Source organism: Mirounga angustirostris, unplaced genomic scaffold (assembly GCF_029215605.1).
Source record: "Mirounga angustirostris isolate CCGP_5_RB_7025 unplaced genomic scaffold, mMirAng1.0.hap1 SCAF_7, whole genome shotgun sequence".
Taxonomy (NCBI): domain Eukaryota; kingdom Metazoa; phylum Chordata; class Mammalia; order Carnivora; family Phocidae; genus Mirounga; species Mirounga angustirostris.
In genome coordinates, this window is record NW_026991715.1 from 5,383,765 (window position 1) to 5,396,157 (window position 12,393).

General features: G+C 37.9%; 1 protein-coding gene and 1 pseudogene across 1 annotated transcript; both read right to left on the reverse strand.

Annotated features, from left to right (window-relative positions):
- Nucleotides 1-3,259: 3,259 nt before the first annotated feature.
- On the reverse strand, nucleotides 3,260-3,836 carry LOC135365239 (akirin-1-like; annotated as a pseudogene).
- Nucleotides 3,837-9,189: 5,353 nt separating this feature from the next.
- LOC135365305 (olfactory receptor 2AJ1-like) lies at nucleotides 9,190-10,508 on the reverse strand. Its single transcript, XM_064595639.1, has one exon. The coding sequence runs from the start codon at nucleotides 10,147-10,149 to the stop codon at nucleotides 9,190-9,192; it is 960 nt and encodes a 319-aa protein (XP_064451709.1). The 5' UTR covers nucleotides 10,150-10,508.
- Between the last annotated feature and the right edge of the window lie 1,885 nt (nucleotides 10,509-12,393).

Consider the following 12,393-nt stretch of genomic DNA (forward strand, 5'->3'; position numbering starts at 1 on the left):
TGTGGCTACGAGTACTACCTCCTTCCTCTTGTGTTAAATTCCTCCATCTCCTCAAATTCACAACCTAAACTTATATCTAAAGGACATAGAAAAGGAACAGCACATAAAGCCTATAGCAAGCAGAAGAAGGGAAAGGTTTGGATCACAGATATATGGTATAGAGAAAAAGAAAAAAAAATAGTAGAACAGATCAGTGAAACTAAGCTGGTTCTTTCAAAGAATTAATAAAACAGATAAACACCAAGGCAGAATTCTCAAAATGAAAGAGAAAGGAATCAAATAAGCAAAATCATGAATGAAAGAGGAGAGATCACAAGCACCACCACAGAAACACAAACAATTTTAAGAGAATGTTATGAACATTTATATGCCAACAAACTGGTCAATCTGGAAGAAATTAATAAATCCTTAGAAACATGCATACTGTCAAGACTGAAATAGGGAGAAATAGGCAATTTGAACAGATCCAAAACCCACAAAGAAGTTGATTCAGTAATCAGAAATGTCCCAAAAAACAAAAGTCAAGGGCCAAATGGCTTCCTAGGGGAATTCTACCAGACATTTATACAATAAGTTAATACCTTATTCTTCTCAAACTGTTCCAAAAAGTAGACACGGAAGGAAAACTTCCAAATTCATTCTATGAGTGCAGCATTACCCTGACACCAAAACTAATAGACTAAACTAAAAAAAGAACAGGTCATTACCCCTGATGACTATGCATGCAGATATTCTCAATAAGATACTAGCAAATCAAACCCAACAGTCCATTAAAAGAATTATTCACCATGAGCAAGTGAGACTTATTCCTGGGCTGCAAGGGTGGTCAATATTCAGAAATCTATCGAAGTGATACAGCAAATTAATAAAAGAAAGGGTAAGAACCATATGATCCTTTCAGTAGGTGCAGAAAACAAAACAAAACAAAACAAAACATTTGAAAAAGTAGAGCATCCATTCTATGTAAAAGGCTTCCATTTTATGTAAAAGTTGGGATAGATGGAACAAAAGTCAACACAGCAAAAGCCATATATAAAGACCCATGGCCAATATCATCCTCAGAATGGGAAAACTGAGAGCTTTTCCATTACAGTCAGGAATAAGACAGGGAAGTCCACTGTCACCAATATTATTTAACATAGTACTGGAGATCCTAGACTTAACAATCAGGCAACAATAAGAAAATTACAAAACAAAATACAAAACATCCAAATTGGCAAGAAACATGTTCAACTTTCAGTATATGCAGATGACATGATAGTCTATGTATAAAACTTAAAAGACCCTACCATCAAATTTCTGGGCTGATAAATATATTCAGCAGTGTTGCCGGATATAAAACCAATATACAGAAATCTGTTGCATTGCCAGTAATGAAGCAGCAGAAAAAGAAATCAAGGAATCAGTCTCATTTAAAATAGCACCAAACCCAAGATACCTGGGAATAAACCTAACCAAAGAGGTAGAGATTTCTACACTGAAAACTATAGAACACTTAAAGAAATTGAAGAGGACAAAAAGAAATGGAAAACCACTCCATGCTAATGGATTGGAAGAATATTGTTAAACTGTCTATACTACTATGACCAATCTACACATTCACTGCAGTCCCTTTCAAAAACAAGCAGCATTTTTCACAGAACTAGAACAAGTAATCCTAAAATTCGTTTAGAACCACAAAAGACTCTGACAGCCATAATCATTCTGAAAGAGAAAAACAAAACTGGAAGAATCACGTTTCCAGATTTTAAGCTCTATTACAAAGCTGTAGTCATTGAGATAGTATTGTGCTGGTTCTTAAACAGACACATAGATCAAAGGAACAGAATAGAGAACCAAAAAATGGACCCTGGACCAATCTTCAACAACACATCGTGAAAAAAAATCTGGTGGAAAAAGAAGACAGTCTCTTCCACAAATGATGTTGGGACAACTGGATTGCATGATGGCAGAAGGGTGAAACTGGACCATTTTCCTAAACCATAAGCCCTAATTAATAAAACTGTTCTCTATTCAAACTAGGACAATTTTAATAGAACTTTCCTTTCCAGAAACAATAATAAAGGAAACAAGGTATTCTGTAAAATGGGGTCCTGAACAAGTCACAGTAAAAAATAAATGTATACTTAACTTCCACCTCCTCAAAACAGAGGCTACATTCTGTTGCACAGCCTTGGAAACAAGGTGAAGAACAGTCCGAAAGCAACTTTGGGCAGGGGGTTGCCACAACAAAGCTCAAGCAGTTGAACATGCTCACTTCTTAGAAGAATTTGGGGGAGCCTGACCAAAGGATCCAAATTCTGTTTTTAATAACTGATACAAAGGCAGAGGGGCTCCTTCCAAGTAGCAGGGCCACCAGGGGCTGGCCCAGCCCCACACTCACCTGTGTTATGCTCCCAAGCAAGCCCTGATGCTCCTGCTGCAGGGAGACCTTTTCTTTTTAGCGGTTCTGTGTCCAGGGGCTCTCTGTGTGAATGAGGTGAGCACAGACTCCACATGGGTATTTGAAGGCTTGGAATCAAAGTATTTTTCAACACGGCGAGGCAGAGTCCATGTGTCAAACGGCCCGTCTCCAGTTTGTCCTAATTCCTCACCACACATTTGTAGACCTAGGACCAGAGACTTTTGCTACGTCCTCATAATCACCCCTAATGCCCATCCTAACTTATGATCCATATTCTGTGCCTGGAAACAGTCCCTGTATTTAACAATAACACCTACAACATAAAACAATTTACCGTGACAACTTATATGGTCACAAAACATTAATGATCTTCTGTAGACCAAGCAAATGTTTTTAACTATAATTGTCATGCATCAAATTCACAGCCAGAACCCCCAAGATCAAAAAAATATTTGCACAATTCCAATAATAACTTAAAATACACACAGACACACACGCACAAACACATACACACACTCTCACACACACTTCTTACAGAACCGTGCTTGGGGAAACCCCATTTGTTGAGTGCCACTGAGGGCATATTTTGCTAAACTGCTGCTCCAGGTATTTTTGTTTGGAAAATCTATCACAGTAGGGCACGGCTGTTTATTGGATGAGCAGAAAAAAATGATATGTTTGTGGCAACCAGAAAGTTTAAAGGTCTTCCAAGTTGTATGAAATGCACCTGAAGAAACGTTTACATGTTCACAGGATGCCATGTTGGAGCTGAAATGTGGTAACATACCAGTTGCAAAAAGTGTACAGCAGCCATCTCTTGAGGTCAAACCTGGTACCCAGATATGCCAGAAAGCTTCAGGACACATAGCTTGTTGTCCTTGTCCCATATCGTCACATAATCTGATCATGTGTGCATTTCACAAGAGGCTCATATTGTTCTGCTAGTTTGGTATTGAGGATTTGCTCATACTCCTCCCGGATTTTCTCTTCATAGTCTTTTAAGAGATGCTCACATATTATTCTGACTTGTCAGAGGGGAAAAGAGGGCTGGTCCTTCTTCATCCCTGAGGAACCTGGAGAACTAGGGGCTGTGAGTGCTGAGGAATGAGGCTGACTTTCCAAAGTACAAGCTTCACTCTGATTCAGAACAGCTTCTAAATGTCTCCAACTCTGATAAGGACTATATTCTTGTTTTATGTTCTGAAAAGTTTGTCCTAGTGTTGGAAGGCATGGATTGTTGTGGGGCAGGTTGGGGTGCTGCAGAGTCGGTGGTGGGGTCTGCTCTGGAGAAGCGGTGGAGTCTCTGTGTCCAGGGGGCCTGACCTGGAGTGGGGCCGGGCAGAGGGGCGCAGCACCGCCACTTTGGGGAACCAGGACTCCACAGCCCGGCCTCGAACTCCCTGGGCTGTTTCAATTTCGCCCCACACACCATGCCTCAGGGGCCAGGGACCAGGGGCAGATTTGGAGGTAACTGCAGCCCCACCTCCGGCTCCTCAGTGTAGCTCACAAGCCAGGCCGGCTCCAATCCCAAGGCATACGTTATTTGTAAAAAAATAAATCAATAAGCTGCAATTTATTAAAATGAAAATCTTATGATCTCTGACAGGAAAAACTCAAAAATAAACAGCAAGCTCCAGACTCAGAAAATCTTGAAAAAAAGGATCTCTTTCCAAAGGATACAGGTGAAAAACAATTGTGTTCTAAATATACAAAGAACACTTGAAATCAACAATGAAGAAAATAACTTAATTAAGAAAACAGACTGAGTCCTATAATAGACCCATCACTACAGAAGATAGATTGCAGGGGAGGAGCAAGATGGCGGAGGAGTAGGAGATCTAAATTTTGTCTGGTCCTAGGAATTAAGCTAGGTAGGGATCAAACCATTCTGAACATCTACGAACTCAACAGGATATCGAAGAGAAGAATAGCAGCAACTCTCTGAACAGAAAAGCGACCACTTTCTGGAAGGTAGGACGTGCGGAGAAGTGAATCCGAGGTGATATTTGGGAAGACAGACGGTGGGGGAGGGGGCCTCCGTCAGCCGTTTCTGGCAAGTGATAGAGTAGCCGAGCACAAAATTGGAACTTTGAGAAGTCGGCTCCGCTGAGGGACGTTGCTCAGTGGCTAAGCGGGGGGTGGAACCCTTGTGGGACAGTGTGGTCTCAAGACCCTTGGAGTCACAGAAAGACCAGGGGTGCCTGAGTGTGGCTGAGCTCCCAGGTAGCGGAGCGGGGAAGCTGGCTGCAGAGACAGAGCCGAGGAGTCAGCTCTCAGCTCAGGGTTGCCATAAACTGTGATCCGGGGCACAGTCAGGCCACTGTTCCTTCAGCAGGGACCCAACAAGTGGCAGATCTGGGGAGACTCACCTTCCTCCCCCAGGAGGAGCGGCGCAGGAGCCACCTCAGGAATCTGCTGGGTTCAGAGAATCCATACGGGATCGGGAGATGGGAGTGATTGACTGCTTTTTTCTGGGGGCTCACTGAGAAGCGGGGCCCCGAGTTCTTGGCTCCTCTGGGGCGGAGATTGGGAGGCTGCCATTTTCACTCTCTGCCTCCAAAGCTGTACAGAAAGCTTGCAGGGAACAAAAGCTCCTGAGAGCAAACCCGAGCAGATTACTTAGCTCTGCCCCCAGCAAGGGCAGGGTAATTACTCCTCGGGAAAAGACATTTGAGAACCTCAGCAACAGGACCCTTTGCCAAAAGATCAGCAAGAACAGCCAGCCGAGGGGCACCTGGGTGGCTCAGTCATTAGGCGTCTGCCTTCGGCTCAGGTCATGATCCCAGGGTCCCGCATCAGGTTCCCTGATCCTCCGGCGTCTTGTGTTCCCCTCCCTCTCCCACTCCGCCTGCTTGTGTTCCCTCTCTCACTGTGTCTCTCTCTGTCAAATAAATAAATAAAATCTTAAAAAAAAAAAAATCAGCCAGCCATGACCAAGTTTACCAATCAATGAGAATGGCAGATCTCCAGCACTAGGGGAATACAGCACATGGATTTCATGGCTTTTTTTCCCATGATTCTTTGGTCTTTCAAAGTGAATATTTTTAATTTTCTTTTTTTCTTTTGCTTTTTTTAAAAATTTTTTTTCTTTTTCCCTTTTTCAACCAACAACTTATCATTCCCTTTAAAAAAAAAAATTTCATTTAAGAGTCATATTCTATCCCTTCATAGTAGTTTAAAGTTATTTTTGGTATATGTATATATATATATATATATATATATATATATATATATATATATATATATATATATATATGTTGTTCTGTCTAAAATTTTGGGTTAAAGCTGCTTCTAACACACCAAAATATACCCTAAATCTCTAGTGTATGGCTTTGTTCTAGTCTCCTGCCTGATCACATTCTCGCCCTCTTTTTTTTTTTATTCCTCTTCTTTCTTTTTTCAAACAACTTCTTATCGATTCTATTATAATTTTCATCTTTCCAGTCATATTCCATCCCTTCTTCGTATTTAACCTTATTTTTGTACATATGTAAGTTTTTCTTTCTTTAAACTTTTGGGAGGCAGTTTCTCCTAACAGACCAAAATACACCCAAAATCTAGTGTGTGGCACTGATCTATGAACCAGCCTGATCATATTTGATCATATCCTGTTTTTTTTTTAATCTTTTTCTTTTTTTTTCTTTTTTTCTTTCCCTTTCTTTTCCCCCAGTTTCAGGTCTTTTCTGATTTGTTTAGTGTATATGTTTCTGGTGTCATTGTTACCCTCTTAGCATTTTGTTCTCTCATTCATCTATTGTGCTCTGCACAAAATGACAAGATGAAAAAAATCACCTACTCAATACGGACATTAGTACGATGTTGGACCTAGAGTTCAGAATCATGATTTTAAAGATACTAGCTGGGCTTGAAAAAAGCATGGGAGATATTAGAGAAACCGTTTCTGGAGAAATAAAAGAACTAAAATCTAACCAAGTTGAAATCAAAAAGGCTATTAATGAGGTGCAATCAAAAATGGAGCTCTAACTGCTAGGATAAATGAGGCAGAAGAAAAAATTAGTGAAAAATTAGTGATATAGAAGACCAAATGTTGGAAAATAAAGAAGCTGAGAAAAAGAGAGATAACCAACTACTGGATCACGAGGGCAGAATTCGAGAGATAAGTGATACCATAAGACGAAACAATATTAGAATAATTGGGATCCCAGAAGAAGAACAAAGAGGGAGAGGGGCAGAAGGTATATTGGAGCAAATTACAGCAGAGAACTTCCCTAATTTGGGGAAAGAAACAGGCATCAAAATCCAGGAGGCACAGAGAACCCCCTTCAAAATCAATAAAAATAGGTCAACACCCCGACATCTAATAGTAAAACTTATGAGTCTCAGAGACAAAGAGAAAATCCTGAAGGCAGCTCGGGACAAGAGGTCTGTAACCTACAATGGTAGAAATATTAGATTGGCAACAGACCTATCCACAGAGACCTGACAAGCCAGAAAGGACTGGCATGATATATTCAGAGCACTAAATGAGAAAAATATGCAGTCAAGAATACTATATCCAGCTAGGCTGTCATTGAAAATAGGAGAGATAAAAAGCTTCCAGGACAAAGAAAAACTAAAGGAATTTGCAAACACAAAACCAGCCCTACAGGAAATCTTGAAAGGGGTCCTCTAAGCAAAGAGAGAGCCTAAAAGCAACATAGACCAGAAAGGAACACAGACAATATACGGTAACAGTCACCTTACAGGCAATACAATGGCACTAAATTCCTATCTTTCAATAGTTACCCGGAATGTAAATGGGCTAAATGCCCCAATCAAAAGACATAGGCTATCAGAGTGGATTAAAAAACAAGACCCATCGATATGCTGTCTGCAAGAGACTCATTTTAGACCCAAAGACACCCCGAGATCAAAAGTGAAGGGGTGGAAAGGCATTTCCAATGCTAATGGAAAGCTGGGGTGGCAATCCTTATATCAGACAAATTCGATTTTAAACCAAAGATTATAAGAGATGAGGAAGGACACTATATCCTACTTAATGGGTCTATCCAACAAGAAGATCTAACAATTGTAAATATCTATGCCTCTAACATGGGAGCAACTACTTCTATAAGGCAATTGATAATAAATAAAATCTTAAAAAATAAAGTCTTAAAAAATATTTTTCTTCTTTGCACTAATTTTTAGGATAAAATGCTAAAAATGTTACAAAATGTAACCCTATATGTGTACCTAAAACAAGACACAATTTTAATACACACATTAAATATTTTGTGTTTGCTTCTAGAAAGGATGAGTACTTTCATTGTACCACAATTAATGTATATATGTAAGTGTATGTATATATATTTCTCACTTCAGTAACAAAGGTTTCAAAACAAACTATTCAATGAACAATGGATATTTCAAGTGGAGTTCCGAAAAGTTTTGTGTTTTTTTTGAAACTTCCAGGTGAGGGCAGAGTGATGCATGTCGTTGTGCTGGTTTGTGATTTAATGTAGTTCTGACATTTTGTTTCCCAGATTCCCTCTCAATTAAGTTTGAAAGGGAGCAAAAACAGAAAATGCTTGTGCCTGCTAGATTGTTTTTGGCCCCTCTCCATCACTTTCTCTGTACAGAGGTGTAGTCCTCTCACTCAGACATTCACAATACAAAAAAGATCCAGGGGTACCAGGACAGGGATGCAATTGATGTATGGAGGTTCTTGCATGCAATATTTGTTTACATCATTGTGCAAGAAAACAGGGATTGTGGATTTCAAATGGAAGTGTTTTCATGATTTAGAACTCATATTAATAGAAATTGAATGCTAGTTCTTAAATAACTCTTAATAAATGTTATTCTTACTAAATAATATTTAATGCATTGAGTATATCAAATAAGTTACATAATGTATTAGTATATTAAAATACATAATAATATATGATTTATTAAATACTAAAATACATTGGTTTATGTTTCTGTTTTATTGAGGTATAATTGATATAATTCTACTGTTCTTAGGTGTACTGCATAAAAATTTGATATATCTATATATTATAAAATAATTATCAAAATAAGTTTAGTTATCATCTGTCACCACACAGAGCTACAATTCATTTTGTTATGATGAGAACTACTAAAACCTACACTCTCAGCCACTTTCTTATATACAACAGACCATTGTTAACTACAGTCACCATGCTCTACATTACATCACAGGACTTACTTATTTTTAACTTATGTATCATATAACTAGAATTTTTACCTCTTGAACACCTGCACTCATTTTGCCTATAAATTTTTTTTTAAGATTTTTTTATTCATTTATTTGACAGAGAGAGATAGCGAGAGCAGGAACACAAGCAGGGGGAGTGGGAGAGGGAGAAGCAGGCCTCCCGCCGAGCAGGGAGCCCGACACGGGACTCGATCCCAGGACCCTGGGATCATGACCTGAGCCGAAGGCAGACGCCCAACGACTGAGCCACCCAGGCGCCCTTGCCTATAATTTTTTATGAATTTTTGATAACTGCTTGTAACCTTGGAATTATAATTTTACTGTTTCATGAAATACAAAAGTTATATGGATAGATCCCATATAACGTGATAGTATTATAAAAGTCAATTTTTATAAGATCTTAGAATTTTTCATGGGAGGAAACAGTACATTTCTGGATGTATGTATTTATAAAACAAATACCTGTAAAACTTTCTTTTAATTTTCATTGGAGGTTTGGAAAAATCCACTTTCCACTCTTGATGGATAGAAACTTTGATTTTCTTTCTAAAGATATGATTAATGGATAATCTCTAAGCATTGAATATTGATATAGAAAACACATGCTTCAAGCATTTTTATTACTATCTTTAATGGAGAAAGTTACTTTGAGCATATTTTTCATTGCCTTCAGAACATCTTTATTCCTAAAACTGTAGATGATAGGGTTCATTGTGGGTGTGAGGATGGTATAGAATATTGCCAAATATTTGTCCTGGCCCGGAGTGTGGTATGATTTGGGTCTCATGTATGTGAAAATAAATGGCCCATAGTACATTGTGACCACAATCATGTGGAAGGAACAGGTAGAAAATGACTTTTTCCGTACTTCTGATGATTTCATTTGAAGAACAGTAAGGAGAATTTGGACATAAGAAGCAAGGATTAGGGAGGAAGGGACAAGGAGAAAAATTAAGCCACTTACATAAACTCCTCGTTCAGAGAGTGTTGTGTTCACACAGGACAACTTCAACATGGCAGGGACTTCACAGAAAAAGTGATCAATGGCTCTTGGGCCACAGAAGGGAAACTGGAGTGCATAAGCTGTGTGGACTATGAAGTTGACGGTCCCAACAATCCAGGACCCTCTAGCCATGAGAATGCGGACATAGTCATTCATAAGAATGGGATAGTGCAGTGGGTGACAGATGGCTACATAGTGATCATAAGACATTGCCGCCAGGAGAAGGCACTCACCACCCAGGAGGGTGAGGGATAGAAATATCTGGAAGCCACAACCTGTGAATGAAATAGTTCTGCTGCCTGACAGAAAGTCAGTGACCATTTTGGGAACAATGTTGGAAATATGCAAGATGTCCATGAAAGACAGATGGCTGAGCAGGAAATACATTGGAGTATGGAGTCTTGAGTCCCTGAGGATAAGGAGGATCATGATTGTGTTTTCTGTTATAGTCATAATAAAAATGATGAATATAAAGGAGATGAAAACTAGACTTGATTGAGAAGAAGAAAAGAGTCCTAAAAGAATGAAATCACTGGTGAAACTGTGATTCTCATGCCCCATCATGAACTCCACTCTTTTCCTAAAATAGAAAAAATAGAGCTAAAATGCAGTGGCGTAAATCTCAAACTCATTTACATTTAGAAGCATAATAAAATGAGAGTGATGCAGGTTTTGCAGTTCAAGTCAACAGACTCTCAACAAGCTTTGGAAGTGGGCTTGGTTTACAACATGGCCATTTATTTGTTTGAATCAACTGATGATAGTGGTCTATTGAGAAAGCTGTCAGCTCCATGTAGTCTTAATTCCGTATTCTTAAATGCAGTTCAATCTTTTGTCAAAGGTCACTTTTTAAATGAGACCTACCCTGAACAGTGTACTTAAAATCTCAGTAACCCCCGACTTGCCTATTTCTCCTTACTGTGCTGTCCTTTGATGCATTTTGCAAAACACTTTTCATCTTTTACATATTCAATAAACTTATGAACTAAATTTATTTTTTATGGTCATTCTAACTCATCAGAACTTAAACTTCCCAATGTGAAATCGTTGTTTTGCCCTCTGTATAAACTGAATGGCTACACAATGCCTGGTATATAGTAGTTGCTCAATAATATCCTTTAAATACCTGAATAAATGAATAGCATATGGAACTCAATTTTCTGTCTCATTTTTTATTTGGATAAAGCTTAAAGAAAATGAAATGTATTATTTATACATCTTTCTAAAATAATAAGTAATGATATACTATAAAAACTAGCTTAATCTGTATTTATAATTTAATCTGTAATTTGTAAATATCAGCATTTAAATGTAAAAAATGAAAATTTTATTCAGTTAAAATGAGAATATATTTTAATTGGGCCAGTTTTATTAACTCCTCAAAATTGAATTATATTTCATTAATTCTTTATATAGAGAATCATATTGTTTCCTAAATAATGAAATTGTTTAGATGTGGGTAGTGACTTAAGTGTTCCCTTTACTATATGTGCACAAATTCACTATGTATGATCTATCCCTCAATAAATAGATATACATGCATACATACTTATACACACAGAGAGAATTTAAGAAAACACTGCTGCAAATCATGAAAAATAAATAACATATAAAACAAGTTATTTGCCGTCTTTAAGAACTATTCATAAATTTGGGGTTCCTGTCTGGCTTAGTCAGTAGAGCATGTGACTCTTGATCTCAGGGTTGTAAGTTCAAGCACCATGAATCTTAAAAACAACAACAAAAACACTCTTTTAAGTTTGAATGAAATGTGTTTTGGTTTTCCCTTTGGGAAGCAAATGTACAAATATGTCCCTGATAAAATATAAATAATGTGTATTTTTCTGTTTTATTTTAGTGATTATTGAGATACTTCATTATGAAATAAACCTCTACACTCTATTTTGATGGCCTGGAATGTGGCCACTGTTTTGCTATAACGTTAGGTATATGAAAAGATTAACCTTTGAATGATGTTGCAGATGTATACATGTTTAAGTAGGTCTTGCTGTTTTGACTGGTTTGACCAACAGCTCAGTAAAATTCGGTAAGGACATGGATTGAGATTTAAGGGCATCGATGCCTTCCATGAACTGGTGGATCATAAGTTAGTCTTTAAAATCTATGAATAAAAAAATCAATGAATATTATTGACAACTCAAATTCAATATATCATTATCCAAAGTTGTTGACTTTTTCTCACTGCCAAAAATAATTTTGTCATTCTGGTTTTCCATTTTCCATTAATGATTTCAATTGTTATGCTCATTCTCATCAAAAATCCATACTCGATTTTAGTGTTGAGAAGTGTGGGGGCATCTGAGAGACACAGTCAGTTAAATGCCCAGCTCTTGGTTTTGCCTCAGGTTGTCATATCAGGGTCATGAGATCAAGCCCCAGGTCAGGCTGTGCACACAGGTACAGAGTCTGCTTAACACTTTCCCTCCCTTTCCCTGTCTCCCTTTCTCTAAAATAAATAAATCTTAAAAAAAAAAAAAGTATATGTAACGTCTATTTTCTGCAGAACCCCATCACATAGTAGTCCCTGGCCTATTGTAGGTTCTCAGTAAATGTTTGTTCAAGGTATTTTTGACTATGGACTCTGATATCCAAAGTTATCCACAATATATCAATTATATTTACATTTTTAAAGAGTTTGTGCTGCCTCTACAAGAGTATTTTGTCTACATTTGTCTTCAGATATTAGAAGTACTCCATAATAAATTCAACAACTACTTCATCTTCTAGGTTCTGCTACTTTCTTTCCACTTCCATGGGGCACCTGAAGTTCAAGAGCTGAGCTGAGAT

What these genes read in the sequence shown, in the direction of transcription:
- LOC135365305 (XM_064595639.1), bottom strand. Translation starts at nt 10,149, where the DNA reads ATGATGGGGCATGAGAATCACAGTTTCACCAGTGATTTCATTCTTTTA.